Here is a 16,354-nt window from a genome sequence, read left to right on the forward strand (position 1 = left end):
TAGGACGGAAGAATCCCATGCACTGCTACAGACTAGGGACCGAATGGCTGGGCAGCAGTTCTGCAGAAAAGGACCTAGGAGTTACGGTGGACGAAAAGCTGAATATGAGTCAACAGTGTGCCCTTGTTGCCAAGAAGGCTAATGGCATTTTGGGTTGTATAAGTAGGGGCATTTCCAGCAGATCGAGGGATGTGATCATTCCCCTCTATTCAGCACTGGTGAGGCCTCATTTGGAGTACTGTGTCCAGTTTTGGGCCCCACACTACAAGAAGGATGTGGATAAATTGGAGAGAGTCCAGCGGAGGGCAACAAAAATGATTAGGGGGCTGGAGCACATGACTTATGAGGAGAGGCTGAGGGAACTGGGATTGTTTAGTCTGCAGAAGAGAAGAATGAGGGGGGATTTGATAGCTGCTTTCAACTACCTGAAAGGGGGTTCCAAAGAGGATGGATCTAGACTGTTCTCAGTGGTAGAAGATGACAGAACAAGGAGTAATGGTCTCAAGTTGCAGAGGGGGAGGTTTAGGTTGGACATTAGGAAAAACTTTTTCACTAGGAGGGTGGTGAAGCACTGGAATGGGTTACCTAGGGAGGTGGTGGAATCTCCTTCCTTAGAGGTTTTTAAGGTCAGGCTTGATAAAGCCCTGGCTGGGATGATTTAGTTGGGTTTGGTCCTGGTTTGAGCAAGGGGTTGGACTAGATACCTCCTGAGGTCCCTTCCAACCCTGAGATTCTATGATTCTATGAACAGGGCCATCAAAATGGCCATCGCTCTCTCCTGACAGAGTTTGTGGAGGGAACACGATAGGAGTGGTATGGAGGAGAAAGCATAGTTCTTTCAGTCCAACTAGTTGACGACCAGAGTATCACCCTGTGAGTGGGGACCGTGTTCCCTCTTCAGCAATACTGGGTGCGCTTGGTATTCTGTGATGCAAAAAGGTCTCTGGCAGGCATCCCACAGCAGCCAAAGATGTCCACGATTACTGTGTCAAGCAACTCCTATACATGGTTGGTAGCAAAATTCCTGCTGAAGGCATCTGCAATCACGTTCTCAGTGCCAGGCAGGGACGATGCCGATAAAAGGATATGATATTCTATGCACCATTTCCACAGGCATATTGCCTCCATGCATCTTATGCCTCCATGTTTATGTAGTATACTGTGGTGGTGCTGTCTGACGTGAGAAGGATGTGGTGATAACGGATAGCTTGTAAGAACACGTGACATGCTTTGTGCATTGCCCAAAGTCCCGGTATGTTTATGTGCATCCTGACCTCTTGCGTGATCCAGATGCCTTGTGCCATATGATCTCTCATGTGAGCAGAGACCTGCCAGTGACATGTCCATTATGACTGTCACGATCAGCAAAGATGGGAGGAAGGGCATCTGGAGCAGACTTGTAGCAGGTCTCTCCACCACCAAAGTGAGAAGATGTCTTCCAGCAGGACAATGAGTATAGTGTCCATGGATTGGTGTATGAGAGAGTAAATCCTTTGCAGTCATAGCTGTAGTCAGCAAAGATACAGCTGGGCAAATGGCGTGACATGTGTGTACACTGCCATGTGCCCTAGGAGGGAAAGGCAGGTCCTGGCTGAAATCAAAGGGTTAGAGATTACTATTTGGTCCAGTAGGCTCTGGAATCTGTCCCGTGGCAGATAACTCGTGAAGAAACCACATCAATGTGAGCTCCTATGAATTCCAGGGACTGAATAAGGTGCAAAGTCGATTTTTTGACATTAATGCTCACTCCTAGAGAGGAGTCGAAGAAGTTGAGATGTTGATGCTCAAGCTTCCTCTCTGGACTGCGCTGCTAGCAGCCAGTCATCCAGATAGAGGAAGACAAGGACTGAATGGGAGAACCCTGTGTTCGAAGTGTTGAGGTCCTATCCTGAACCTCAGGAATCTCCTGTGGGTCAGGTGTACATCAACATGGAAGCAGGTGTCTTGCATATCAAGAGCCATAAACCACATACCTTTTTCTAGCAAAGGAATGATGGCTTGTGAATTCAGCAGTTGAGGAGTTGGAGATCCAAAATGGGTCTCCATCCTCCTCCTTCTTGGGTACCAGGAAGTAGTTGGGATAGAACCCTGTGTCCTGAAAGGGTGAAGGGACTAGTTCCACTGCTTGTCTCTGCAAGAAGGAGCCCATCTCAAGGGTAAGATTTAGGGCTGTCAAGCGATTAAAAAAATTAATCCCACGATTAATTGCACTGTTAAACTATAATAGAATACCATTTATTTAAATATTTTTGGATGTTTTCTACATTTTCAAATATATTGATTTCAATTATAATGCAGAATACAAAGTGTACCATGCCCATTTTATATTTATTTTTGATTACGAGTATTTGCACTGTAAAAAACAAAAGAAATAGTATTTTTCAATTCACCTAATACAAATACTTTAATGTAATCTCTATCATGAAAGTTGAACTTACAAATGTAGAATTATGTACAAAAAAACATTCTCCCCCAAGGAGTTCAGTCACAAATGTAACTGATGCAATATTTTTTTAACAAGCGTCATCAGCATAGAAGCATTTCCTCTGGAATGGTGACCAAAGCATGAAGGGGTAAACAAATGTTTAGCATATTTGGCACGTGAATACCTTGCAATGCCAGTTACAAAAGTGCCATGCAAATGCCTGTTCTTGCTTTCTGGTGACGTAAATAAGAAGAGGGCAGCATTATCTCCTGTAAATGTAAACAAACTTGTTTGCATTAGTTATTGGCTGAACAAGAAGTAGGACTGAGTGGACTTTTAGGCTCTGAAGTTTTACATTGTTTTGTTTTTAAGTGCAGTTATGAAATAAAAAAAATTTGCAAGTTGCACTTTCACAATTAAAGAGATTGCACGACAGTATTGTATGAGTAAAACACTTTTTTTGTTTATCATTTTTACAGTGCAAATTTTAGAAATCAAAGTGTATATTATTTTTATTACTATTACAACACAGAATACTATATATGAAAATGTAGAAAAATATCCAAAGTATTTAATAAATTTCAATTGGTATGCTATTGTTTAACAGTGTGATTAATCATAATTTTTTTTAATTGTGATTAATTTTTTTGAGTTAATTGCGTGAGTTAACTGCGATAGTCGACAGCCCTAGTAAGAATACTATCGTGTAGAGTGTTCTCAGCAGGGAGGTCAGGGAGGGATGTGGAGGAGATGTCATCATAAACTCAAGGGTGTAGCTGCGTTGAACGATGTCCAGGACCCGCTTGTCTGTTGCTATAGCTCTCCATGCTGGTAGAAAGAGTTTGAGATGACCCCACAGAAGAGGTTGATGGTAGGAACATTGGTATATGGAGTGGCTGACAGCTCTTTAGCCACACTCAGAAATACCATTTTCATGACAATTGAGTGCGTTGTGCAGGGGTCTGTGTTGCCCGAACAGGTGGATGGGTTCTGTGCACCTTATGGCACTTCTGAGGAGGCTTGTAGGCTCATTGGTGATAGAAATGTGGTGTTCTACTGCTTTGGCTTGGCGGTAGGCAATACAATTTTCTTTTTGGTGCCAGTGTATAAAATGCCCATGGATTGTAAGCGGCTCTAGAGTCTTTTAGTGAGTGTAAGTAATCATCAGTTTTCTGGTTCAAGAGGTCTGACTCGTCAAATGGAAGGTACTTGGATTGTGTTTTGTACCTCTCTAGGGAAAGGTGAGGATTGTAACCAGGATTCTCTCTTCATGATAATTCCCATTGCTAATACACGTGAGGATGTGTCCGCTGAATCAGCTGCAGCCTGAAGTATGGATTCGGTGACCAACTTGCTTTCCTGTAAAATTGCCTGGAAGCGATCATGATCCTGCTGGGTATCAGAGGGGTAGCCGTGTTAGTCTGGTTCTGTAGAAGCAGCAAAGAATCCTGTGGCACCTTATAGACTAACAGATGTTTTGCAGCATGAGCTTTCGTGGGTGAATACCCACTTCTTCGGATGCAAGAAGATCCTGCTGGGGTAACTTATCTATAAATTCCTTCATAAAATCATAGAATCTCAGGGTTGGAAAGGACCTCAGGAGGTATCTAGTCCAACCCCCTGCTCAAAGCAGGACCAATCCCCAATTAAATCATCCCAGCCAGGGCTTTGTCAAGTCTGACCTTAAGCCTTTCATCCACCCATAGTTTATAAAGTCATAATTGGCCATCAGTGCCAAGTAGTTAGAGGTCCAGAACTGTAGTCCAGCCGAGAAGACCTTTGACCCATAAGTTCCAATGTCTTACCCTCCCTGTCTGCCAAGGTGGAGCACTGGTGTTGTTTCGTCTACTCTGACTTAGCCTGTATCACCAAGGAGTTAGGTGGAGGGTGTGAAAATAGAAATTCTGCCCCCTTGGGGGGGCGGCGTAGTCTCTTCTCTCGGCCCATCTTTTCTCAGCCCCCTTCGGGGTCAGTGTGCATATGGCCAAGGTATGCCACATGGTGCGTGCCAGTTAAAAAATCGCTTCATTGACTAGTAGAGCCACCCTTGCCAGTACTGATGTGTGCAGAATGTCTAGTAGCTGATGCTGACTGTCCTGCACTTCTTCTAGTAGAATCAAGAGCATTGGCTATCCTCTGTAGCAGCTCTTGAAACGGTCAGCTGTCTCGTGGAGAGGAAGGTGTTGATGACATGGCAACATTTGGAGACGACCAAGGGAATCTCTCCAGATCTGCCGGTACCATAAGAATCGGGCTAATCGGTGCATCCTCTAATCCCATGTCAGAACGTCTAACCGGACGAAGGTTGTAGGAGTGAGATGGGGAATCCTCCCAAGTTGAACGGGACAGCTCTCAAGGTGAATACTGAGGCCATGAGCTCCAATATGACCAACCCGGTGGATCCTGCTGCTGTTGAGCCTGTGCTCAAAGACCTGGGTACTACCTCTGTGGGTGAGGCAAACTGGGGAACTGTCATGGTGCCATCACAACTCTTCAGTAGTCGTGCTTCTGGAACAGAAGTGGTGGGCCGCCCCAAAGATTTGTATCCTCAGAACTGGAGACTTCCACAAATGGCAGTGCCGATGGAGCCGTCAGAATGAGGTGTGTCAGAATGGTATGAGTAGCAGGTGGCAGAAGTTTCATGCTTCGACCACCATTCCAGAGGACATGCTTCCAAGTTGATGACACTCGTTAAACAAATGTGTTAATTAAATTCGTGACTGAACTCCTTGGGGGACAATTAAGAAGGTACCAGTATGAGATTTCTAAAGATAGCTACAGCACTGGACTCAAGGCATAAGAATCTGAAGTGCCTTCCAAAATGGATGAAGTGTGGCGCATGCTGTCAAAAGTCTTACAAGAGCAATACTCCGATTTGGAAACTACAGAATCCAAACCACCTAAAAAGAAAATCAACCTTCTATTGGTGGCATCTGACTCAGATGATGGAAATGAACGTGCATCAGTCTGCACCGCTTTGGATCATTATTGAACAGAACCCATCATCAGCATAGAAGCACATCCTCTAGAATGATGGTCAAAGCATGAAGGGTCATACAAACATTTAGCATATCTGGAACATAAATACCTTGCAATGCCAGCTATAACAGTGCCATGTGAACACCTGTTCTCATTTTCAAGTGACGTAAAGAAGAAGCAGGCAATATTATCTCTTGTAAATGTAAACGAATGTATTTGTCTTGGCGATTGTCTGAACAAGAAGTAGGACTGAGTGAATCTGTAGGCTGTAAAGTTTTACCCTGTTTTATTTTTGAGTGTAGCTATGTAAAAAAAAAATCTACATTTGTAAGTCACACTTTCACGGTAAAGAGCACTACAGTACTTGTGTGAGGTGAACAGAAAAATACTATTTCTTTTGTTTTATCTTTTTACAGCGCAAATATTTGTACTGAAAAATAATATAAAATGAGCACTGTACACTTTGTATTCTGAAGTTGTAACTGAAATCAATATATTTGAAAATGTAGAAAACACTAAAAAATATTTAAACAAACAATATTCTATTATTAACAGTGAGATTAAAACTGCAATTAATTGCCATTATTTTTTAATCTCATGATTAATCACAATTAGTTTTGTTAATCATTTGACAGCCCTAATGAAAAGCATTTTGGTGTCATAGTGGAGAAGCAACGCAACATGAGCTTCCAGTGCAATACTCTGGCAAAGAGGACCAAAGCGATTCTTGGATGTATAAACAGTGAGTAGGAGCAAGGAGGTGATTTTACCTCTGTAGATGGCACTGGTGAGACAGATACTGGAAAACTGTGTTTAGTGCTGGTACCCACATTTTAAAAAGGATGCTAAAAATTTGAAGAGGGCGCAGAGATGAATCACAAATGATTCAAGGGCTGGAAAAAATGCCTTAGTGTGAGAGACTAACAGAGCTCAGTTGCTTAGCTTGTCAAAGGCCTGGTCTACACTGGGGGTGGGGGGGTGTCGAACTAATGTATGCAACTTCAACTACGCGAATAGCGTAGCTGAACTCGAACTACTCACCCGTCCAGACGCCGCGGGATCGAAGTCCGCGGCTCCCCCGTTGACTCCGCCACCGCCGTTCGCGGTGGAGGAGTTCCGGAGTTGACGGGAGCGCGTTCGGAGTTCGATATATCGCGTCTAGATGAGACGCGATATATCGAACTCCGAGAAGTCGAACGCTACCCGCCGACCCGGGCGGGTAGTATAGACGTAGCCAAAGAGAAGATCCAGAGGTGACTTAACTAGTGTGTATAAGTATCTTCATGGGAAGAAAATACTGGGTACCAAAGGACCTTTTAATCTACCAGGGACAGGCATAACAAGAACCAATGGCTATAAATTAATGCCAGCCAAATTCAAATTAGAATTAAAGCACACATTTTTAACAGAGAGGGTGATTGAAACAGACCACCAAGGAAAGTTGTGGATTCTCTATCTCTTGAAGTCTTTAGATCAAGACTGGATGGCCTTCTGAAAGATATGCTTTAGTCAAACCCAAATTATAGGCAGCGGTGGATTAGGCCACAAGGGGCCTGGCCAACTGCGGGGCGGGGTCCGGCAACAATTCCCTGCAGGGCAGCAGAAACCTGGAGCTCCGGCTTCCAGGCCAGCAGGATGGGAAAAGCTGCACGCCCCAACTCCACTCCCTGGCAGCAGTGATGGGCAGGCGGGGGAATCCCCCACAACACCCACAGCCCTGGCAGAAGCCATGGGACAGGGAAAGTTCCCCCTTCCTTCCTGTGGCCCTGTCCCGAACCCATCCCCATCAGAAGCTGCGGGACAGGGAAAACTCCACCCAGCGGCAACCTTGTCTCCAGCAGAAGCCATGGGAAGCCTTCCCTCCCCCAAGCAGAAGCCGCGACACAGGGGAAGCCTTCCTCCTCCTGCCCCTCCCCACAACCCCCTCCCAAGTCAAACATGGCAAAAGTCAACATAGTTTCTGTAAAGGGAAATTGTGTCTTACTGATCTATTAGAGTTCTTTGAAGGGGTCAACAAGCATGTGGACAAGGGGGATCCAGTCGACATAGTATACTTAGATTTCCAGAAAGCCTTTGACAAGGTCCCTCACCAAAGGCTCTTACGTAAATTAAGTTGTCATGGGATAAAAGGGAAGGTCCTTTCATGGATTGAGAATTGGTTAAAAGACAGGGAACAAAGGGTAGGAATGAATGGTAAATTCTCAGAATGGAGACGGGTATCTAGTGGTGTTCTCCAAGGGTCAGTCCTAGGACCAATCCTGTTCAGCTTATTCATAAATGATCTGGAGAAAGGGGTAAAGAGTACTGTGGCAAAGTTTGCAGATGATACTAAACTGCTCAAGATAGTTAAGACCAAAGCAGATTGTGAAGAACTGCAAAAAGATCTCAAAAACTAAGTCACTGGGCAACAAAATGGCAAATGAAATGTAATGTGGATAAATGTAAAGTAATGCACATTGGAAAAAATAACCCCAACTATACATACAACATGATGGGGGCTAATTTAGCTACAACTAATCAGGAAAGAGATCTTGGAGTCATCGTGGATAGTTCTCTGAAGACGTCCACGCAGTGTGCAGTGGCGGTCAAAATAGCAAACAGGATGTTAGGAATCATTAAAAAGGTGATAGAGAATAAGACGGAGAGTATCTTATTGCCCTTATAAAAATCCATGGTACGCCCACATCTCGAATACTGCGTACAGATGTAGTCTCCTCATTTCAAAAAAATATATACTGGCATTAGAAAAGGTTCAGAGAAGGGCAACTAAAATGATTAGGGGTTTGGAATGGGTCCCAAATGAGGAGGGATTAAAGAGGCTAGGACTTTTCAGCTTGGAAAAGAGGAGACTAAGGGGGATATGATAGAGGTTTATAAAATCATGAGTGATGTGGAGAAAGTGAATAGGGAAAAGTTATTTACTTGTTCCCATAATATAAGAACTAGGGGCCACCAAATGAAATTAATGGGCAGCAGGTTTAAAACAAATAAAAGGAAGTTCTTCACAAAGTGCACAGTCAATTTGTGGAACTCCTTGCCTGAGGAGGTTGTGAAGGCTAGGACTATAACAGGGTTTAAAAGAGAACTGGGTAAATTCATGGAGGTTAAGTCCATTAATGGCTACTACCCATTATGGGTAAGGAATGGTGTCCCTAGCCTCTGTTCGTCAGAGGGTGGAGATGGATGGCAGGAGAGAGATCACTTGCTCATTACCTGTTAGGTTCACTCCCTCTGGGGCATCCGGCATTGGCCACTGTCAGTAGACAGGATACTGGGCTGGATGGACCTTTGGTCTGACCCAGTACTGCCATTCTTATGTTCACAGCAGAACCCTGCTCTCTGGCAGAAGCGCTGGGGAGAGGGTGAGGGGGGAGAAACCCTGTGCCCTGACCCTTGTCACCCAGACCCCCACTGCAGCCCTGGGACTGGAGGAGCTCTCCCTCCCTGCTGCACCCCAGGGCCATGGTGCGGGGACAGAGCTTTTCCGCTCTTGGGGCTGTAGGGGGCAGGTGGAGAAGGAGGGAAAGGGGTTGCAGGGCTGCAGTGGAGGAGAAGAATGGGGGGACCCTTGGGTGGAACACGGGGAGGGGGCAGAAAGAGGTGGGGCGTGGCCACAGGCAGAAGGGGTGGGGAGGGCCCCTCCCCCCACTTGCTCTGGCCCGAGGAAACCTTAATCCGCCTCTGGTTATGTGCAGGAGGTCAGAGAAGGTCTAACGGTCCCTTCTGGCCTTAAACGCTATGAATAAAGGCAGTTTCATGAAGGAGAACATGTATAGATCTCTACAAGTTTAGAAGTGAGAAATGGAGACCTCTATATCCTGTTTTGCATTTTCCCATTACTAACAAGGTACTGGGCTGAAAGGTGAGTCAGTTTATATTAATAATTATTTCACAGTTGATAATTTTTTCACTTACAAGTCAGTCTCTCTCTTAGCTCAGGTGTTGGAGCCATATCGACAGCACTCTTGCCATGGCAGTTGACCAGTGTTGGATCTGCACCATGACTAAGCAACAAAGAGCAGACTTCTACACGATTCTTGGAAGCAGCTTCATGTAAGGGGGTAAACTGCCAGAGATCCATAGCATTAACACAGGCTCCATGCTAGGAGTGGGAAAGAAATGTTTATGTTAGTAAAAAAAAAAAAAAAAACCATGACAAAGATCACAGGATTTTCATTTTAGTAACTAACACTCATTAAGTTATTTTCAAATGAAATGAAAAATTATTGATTTATCTTCATCTACCAAAATCTGAAATTTGCAATGAACTTAATTTTTAATAAAACACCTTTGCTTCAAAAAAATTCTAGTTAATTAAATTCTAATGCTTGGCTGCAGAGATTATGAGGAACAACACATACTTAATTCAGTGGTACAGGTGTATATCTAATGCCCCAAAGCCCCACACCATTGAAATCATTTATTACTGGTTTGAAAAATCAGGATTTTTTTTTACAACAGAAATAAGGCTACAGCCTTAACTACTGTATGACGTAACCATCTCTCTCCATAATTTTGCAATATTGCAATGCTTACATATTCTTCCATTTCTCCACTTACCTTAAGTAACAATTCTGTGACTTCAAAATGTCCATATGAACATGCATTATGAAGAGGTACAAGTCCACTAGATTAAATAAAACAAAATAAAATTACATCTCTCAGAAGCATTTTCAAAGATTTTTGAACTATTTTTATGCTGTAAAATTAGCAGATTTCAAAATCAAATGGAACCTTAACCAAATACATTTACATGTATTTCCAAAATAATGCACTGGTTAAGAATAGCATTAAAAACATTTTTGAGTAATGTAACATAGGTGTTTAATCTACCATACATTACTGTTAAGAAATAGCACTCATTGCATTCAGAATGATCTTTCTTGCAGCCAGAAAGGGGAAAAAAGCTACATTACATTTTAATCTTGGTGAAGGCAAGTACTCTGGTCTATGTACAACCACAGTTATTTTAAATGGTATGTTAATGGAGAAGTCCCCACATAAGGTTACCTGGCTGCTAGGTGTATTATGAAAATGTACAAATATTATAGGCAGCGGACTGATCTAGCTACTCCAGACTATGGGATGAGCTGACTGCTGCATTTTTCTGAAGTAAGTTATACACTTAAACATATATACTTGTAGAAATTTCACACCTATTTGAGGGCTATTGAAATTTCTGTACAGTAATGTCACAAGTCTGCACTTCAAAAAGGAAGTGGTAAAGCAAATGACATGGGTCTAATCCAGGGGTAGGCAACCTATGGCACCTGTGCCGAAGGCGACATGAGAGCTGATTTTCAGTGGCACTCTCACTGCCCAGGTCCTGACCACCAGTCCAGGGGGCTCTGCATTTTAATTTAATTTTAAATGAAGCTTCTTAAACATTTTTGAAAATCTTATTTACTTTACATACAACAACAGTTTAGTTATATATTATAGACTTATACAAAGAGACCTTCTAAAAACGTTAAAATGTATTACTGGCACACACAACCTTAAATTAGAGTGAATAAATGAAGACTGGGCACGCTACTTCTGAAAGGTTGCTGCCCCCGGTCTAATCATAAGCAACGGTCATATATAATGAGAAATCCATAAATTTGAAAAGCAGGGCAAAAGTGACAAGCAATAAAACAAAATGAATTGTGTGCGCAGGTAAACCAAAACGGGGAACTGTCTCATAACACAAGAACTAGGGGTCACCAAATGAAATTAACCGGCAGCAGGTTTAAAACAAATAAAAGGAAGTATTTCTTCACACAACACACAGTCAATCTGTGAAACTCTTTGCCAGAAGATGTTGTGAAGCCAAGACTATAACAGGGTTCAAAAAAGAACTAGATAAATTCATGGCAGATAGGTCCATCAACGACTATTAGCCAGGATGGTCAGGGATGGTATCTCTAACCTTTGTTTGCCAGAAGCTGGGAATGGGAGACAGGGGATGGAACACTTGAGGATTACCTGTTCGGTTCATTCCCTCTGGGGCACCTGGCATTGGCCACTGTCAGAAGACAGGATACTGGGTTAGATGGACCATTGGGCTAGATGGACCAAACATTCGTATGGCATTTGTGGCTCCACAGATATGGTTGAGTATTGTACTTAAAGCAGACGATCAACCTGTTTGTTATATATGAAATAAACCCTCTCCAAAATTACAGCACTTATTCTGAGTATCAAATAAATGTTCTGAAAATGTACAAGTAAAATCATTAATTTAGGGATTTAAATTAATTTGAATTAGGTTATTTAATAAATATAGCATCCACTGTCCCTACTTATCTTAACAGAGGAACAATGCATACCCTTCAAACTTCCCAGGTAGTTAAAGATCAATGAACTCTTGAACATAAGCTACTTTTGAAGAAATGCTTTTAGAATTCTCAGTTATTTTCCATTGCTTTTTTTTTTTTTAATAATTGAAAGTTGAGAAATAGAGGCTGAAGAAAAGACGGTTACTCACCTGTAGTAACTGGTGTTCTTCGAGATGTGTTGCTCCTATCCATTCCATGTAGGTGGAACATTTTTAGCCTAGCAACTCCGGCGGGCCTGGAGTGGCGCCGCCATGGCGGCGGATATATACCCAGCCCGTCCGCTCCTCAGTTCCTTCTTGCCGGCTATTCCGACAGTGGGGAAGGAGGCGGGATTGGAATGGATAGAGCAACACTTCTCGAAGAACACCAGTTACTACAGGAGAGTAACCGTCCTTTGTTCTTCGAGTGATTGCTCCTATCCATTCCATGTAGGTGATTCCCAAGCCTTACCTAGGCGGTGGGGTCGGAATGAGACGTGGCGGAGTGTAATACCGCAGAGCCGAAGGCTGCGTCGTCTCTAGACTGCTGCACCAACACGTAGTGGGAAGCGAAGGTATGGACTGAAGACCAGGTGGCCGCTCTACAGATGTCCTGGATGGGGACATGGGCCAGGAAAGCGGCCGATGAGGCGTGTGGAGTGTGCAGTGAGTCCGAGCAAGCTCGTAACACGTTCTGATGCAGGGCGTCACCCAGGAAGAAATCCGCTGTGAGGAGACTGGCTCGCCTTTCATGCGGTCAGCTATTGCCACAAACAGCTGGGAAAAGGCTTCGTGGGTATGCAGCTGCTGTTGGAAGAAGACCGGGAGGAAGATCTCCTGGTTGAGATGGAAGGGCGACACCACCTTGGGGAGGAAGGCCGGGTGTGGTCGGAGCTGCACCTTGTCCCCGTGAAAGACGGTATATGGGGGACCCGCCGTCAGGGCGCGGAGCTCTGAGACCCGTCTGGCGGATGTGATCGCCACGAGGAAGGCCGTCTTACAGGTAAGATGGAGGAGAGAGCAAGTAGCAAGGGGCTCGAAGGGTGGGCCCATGAGCTGGGCGAGGACCAGGTTAAGATCCCATGTCGGAGCAGGAGGCCGCACCTGCAACCCTTTAGGGAATCGTGATACCATCGGGTTGGAGAAGATCGAGCGACCTCCTATAGCTGGTCGAAATGCTGACAGCGCTGCCAGGTGCACTCTGAGGGACGAGATTGCAAGACCTTGACCCTTGAGGTACCAAAGGTAGTCGAGGACAGTCTGGATGGGGGCCGAGAAAGGGTTGATACCTCTCTGGTCGCACCAGAGGGCAAAGCGCTTCCACTTGGCGAGGTAAGTAGTTTGCGTTGAAGGTTTCCTGCTTTCGAGCAGCACTTGCTGCACCGCTGCGGAGCAATCCCTCTCTGCGTCGGTCAACCACTCAGGAACCAAGCTGTAAGATGCAGCGATTGCAGGTTCGGGTGACGAAGCCTGCCGAGGTCCTGGGTTATGAGGTCCGGCCACAGCGGAAGGGGAATGGGTTCCCGAACCGACAGCTCGAGCAGCAGGGTATACCAGTGCTGCCTCGGCCAGGCCGCAGCGGCGAGTATGATGGCGCTGTCTCTCGGATCTTGAGTAACACTCGGTGGAGCGGAAGCGGAGGAAGCGCGTAGAGAAGAGGCTCTGTCCATGACAGGAGAAACGCATCTGAGAGGGAGCCTGGAGCTTGACCTTGGAAGGAGCAGAACCTGTGGCATTTGCGGTTGGTCCGGGAAGCAAAGAGGTCTATCTGGGGAAAGCCCCACCTCTGGAAGATGGAATAAGCCACATCTGGGCGAAGGGACCACTCGTGAGAGGCGAAGGACCTGCTGAGGCGGTCGGCCAACGTGTTCTGCGCTCCTGGCAGAAAAAACGCTTCGAGGAGAATCGAGTGGGCTACGCAGAAATCCCAGAGGAGCAATGCCTCGTTGCAAAGTGGGGAGGACCGCGCTCCGCCCTGCTTGTTGACATAAAACATGGCTGTGGTGTTGTCCGTGAAGACCGCTACACAGCGGTTCTGCAGGTGAGCCCGAAAGGCGAGACAAGCTAAGCGGATCGCTCTCAGCTCCCGGATGTTGATATGGAGGGAGAGCTCCTGGGGTGACCAGAGACCCTGGGTGTGTTGGTCTCCTACGTGAGCCCCCAGCCCAGCGCCGCGTCCGTCGTCAGGGTGATTGACGGGCGAGGCGGCGGGCGGGGCGGCGCGGCGAGAACTCCTCGCAGACCGTTTCGGGTCCAGCCACCAGGTGAGCGTCTGGAGGCGGGCTTTGCCACCGTTACCACCATGTCTAGGGGATCGCGATGAGGCGGTACACGGCGCCAGCCACATTTGGAATCGCAGCCTGGCGTCGTCACAAATGTGGGCGCTGCCATGTGACCCAGGAGGCGGAGGCAGGATCGCACCGTTGTCGTCGGAAAGGCCTGCAGTGCCCGAATGAGTGTGCGGGAGGCACGCACGGGCCCGATGGGACTCGAGGACCGCTCCTATGACCGCCACTCTTTGCGCGGGAACTAAGAGGGACTTCTCGGTGTTGACAAGCAGGCCGAGAGACCGGAACAGATGTAGACTCTCGGTCACCTGGTTCGCCACCAGCTCTGGGGAGCGGCCCGAATCAGCCAGTCGTCGAGATATGGGTAGGGCGGAGGGCTGCGGCGGCGACCGCCATGCACTTGGTGAATACCCTCGTGGAGAGGCGAAGGGAGCACTGTGAACTGGTAATGAGCTCCGTTGACCATGAAGCGCAGGAAGCGTCTGTGGGGGTAGATTGCCACATGAAAGTAGGCATCCCTCATATCGAGGGCAGCAAACCAGTCTCCGGATCCAAGGAAGGGATAATGGACCCCAAGGTCACCATTCGAAACTTGAGCTTGCACAGGTATCTGTTGAGCTCCCGGAGGTCTAAGATGGGACGAAGGCCTCCTTTCACCTTGGGGATGAGGAAGTATCTGGAATAGAATCCCCTGCCTCGCCTGCTGGGAGGCACCTCCTCGATGGCACCCACGCTCAACAGAGATTGGACCTCCTGTAAGAGGACTTGCTCGTGAGAGGGGTCCCTGAAGAGGGACAGGGAGGGTGGGTGGGAGGGAGGGGGCGAAATGAACTGTAGGCGGTAGCCGTATTGGACAGTGCTGAGGACCCAGCTGTCTGATGTTACAGATGACCACACCTGGAGGAAGCGGGAAAGGCGATCGGAAAACAGAAGGGGTGGATCCTGATTGGAGAGAGGTGAGCGGCCCTCGGGCGTCCGTCTTTGGGCCCTGAGGGGCCTTGGGCGATCCCTCGCCGCCCGCCCGATGGTCTGCGGCGGAAGGGGGCTGAGCGCCGATTGTTAGGCGGGCGAGGTCTGTTGTGTTGAAAGGGGCGATAAGGTTGATGCCGGAAGGAACGCCTTTGGGTGGCCGGCGTGTGCATTCCCAATGTGCGGATCGCCACTCTGCCGTCCTTTAGGGTCTGAATGCGGGTATCAGTCTTTTCTGAAAATAGACCCTGCGTCTCAAAAGGAAGGTCCTGGAGCGTGTATTGGACCTCCGGCGGCAGAGTAGAGGACTGAAGCCATGCAATGCGTCGCATGGTTACCCCTGACGCTATGGTCCTGGCCCCCGAGTCCGCTGCGTCCACCGCTGCCTTAATTAAGGTTCGGGAAGCCAGCTTTCCTTCCTCCAGCAGTGCCGAGAATTCTCGGCGGGAATCCTGCGGGGTGAGCTCCGCAAATTTCCCTAGGCAGCCCAAGATGTTGAATGTATATCTTGAGAGCAGGGCCATTTGGTTGGCGATGCGGAGTTGGAGGCCGCCCGCTGAGTAAATTTTTCGGCCTAACAAGTCCATACGCTTGGACTCCTTCGACTTCGGCGCAGCGGCGGGCTGTCCGTGTCGCTCCCGGTCATTGACAGATTGGACAACTAGAGAGTCCGGAGCCAGGTGAACATAAAGGTATTCGTACTCCCTCGGGGACCGTACTTCTCTCAACTCCGCGACTGCCAGATAGTGGCATTGTTCTTTTGTATTGTCCGAATGAAGGGGGCCTCCGCCCCACCACGTCGTGATGGGGTCATCGACCTCCTGGACTTCTTCCACGGGTAGGTTGATGGCCTTGAGAAGGTCCTGGTGAGCCTTGAGGTCGATCGGCGGAGGCTCCGCCCCTGCCACCGCCTCATCGGGGGAGGAGGATGAGGAAGGACCCGGTAGCACTTCTTCCGGTGCCTGCTCCGTGTCTGCGGGAATAGATGCCCGCGTTTCATGCTCTAAGTGCGTGCCGTGAGCGGCGGCCTGTGGAGTGGGGGACGGAGGTGGCCTGCTGACAGTGGCTAAGCCTGGCTGTCGCGGCGGAAGGAGGCCCCTGTTCATGTTCGCCCAAGGCACCCAAAACCCCATTGTTGCGGTCCAGGTTCTGGTGGGAGGACGCTGCCCCAGAAGCGACTGAGGGCCTCTTGATGGCCAGGGGCGGTCCGCGGGTCTGCTGGGCGCGCGGGACCTGCGCGCCGCGCGTGCTGAAGCTTCGACGGCCGGTGCGGGGGGGCTCGACCGCCGGCGGGACGACGACCGGCGGCGGGGGGAGCTCGACCGGGGGGACGAGGCTCGACCGGGCGGCGACGCCCGGCGGGAGACGGGCGGCCGACCCGCGGCGCGGAAGGCG

At 47.8% G+C, this 16,354-nt stretch overlaps 1 protein-coding gene across 2 annotated transcripts in view; it reads right to left on the minus strand.

Annotated features, from left to right (window-relative positions):
- Positions 1-16,354, minus strand: part of TNKS (tankyrase) — a 332,035-nt gene that overhangs the window by 112,346 nt on the left and 203,335 nt on the right. For both annotated transcript variants that reach the window (XM_039540122.1, XM_039540123.1), the window contains exons 7-8: positions 9,965-10,031; positions 9,320-9,506 (exon numbers count right to left, since the gene is read on the minus strand). In XM_039540122.1, coding sequence (XP_039396056.1) covers positions 9,320-9,506; positions 9,965-10,031 — 254 coding nt within the window. The remainder of the gene's footprint in view (positions 1-9,319; positions 9,507-9,964; positions 10,032-16,354) is intronic.

This window comes from Mauremys reevesii, linkage group 5 (genome assembly GCF_016161935.1).
Source record: "Mauremys reevesii isolate NIE-2019 linkage group 5, ASM1616193v1, whole genome shotgun sequence".
NCBI lineage: Eukaryota > Metazoa > Chordata > Testudines > Geoemydidae > Mauremys > Mauremys reevesii.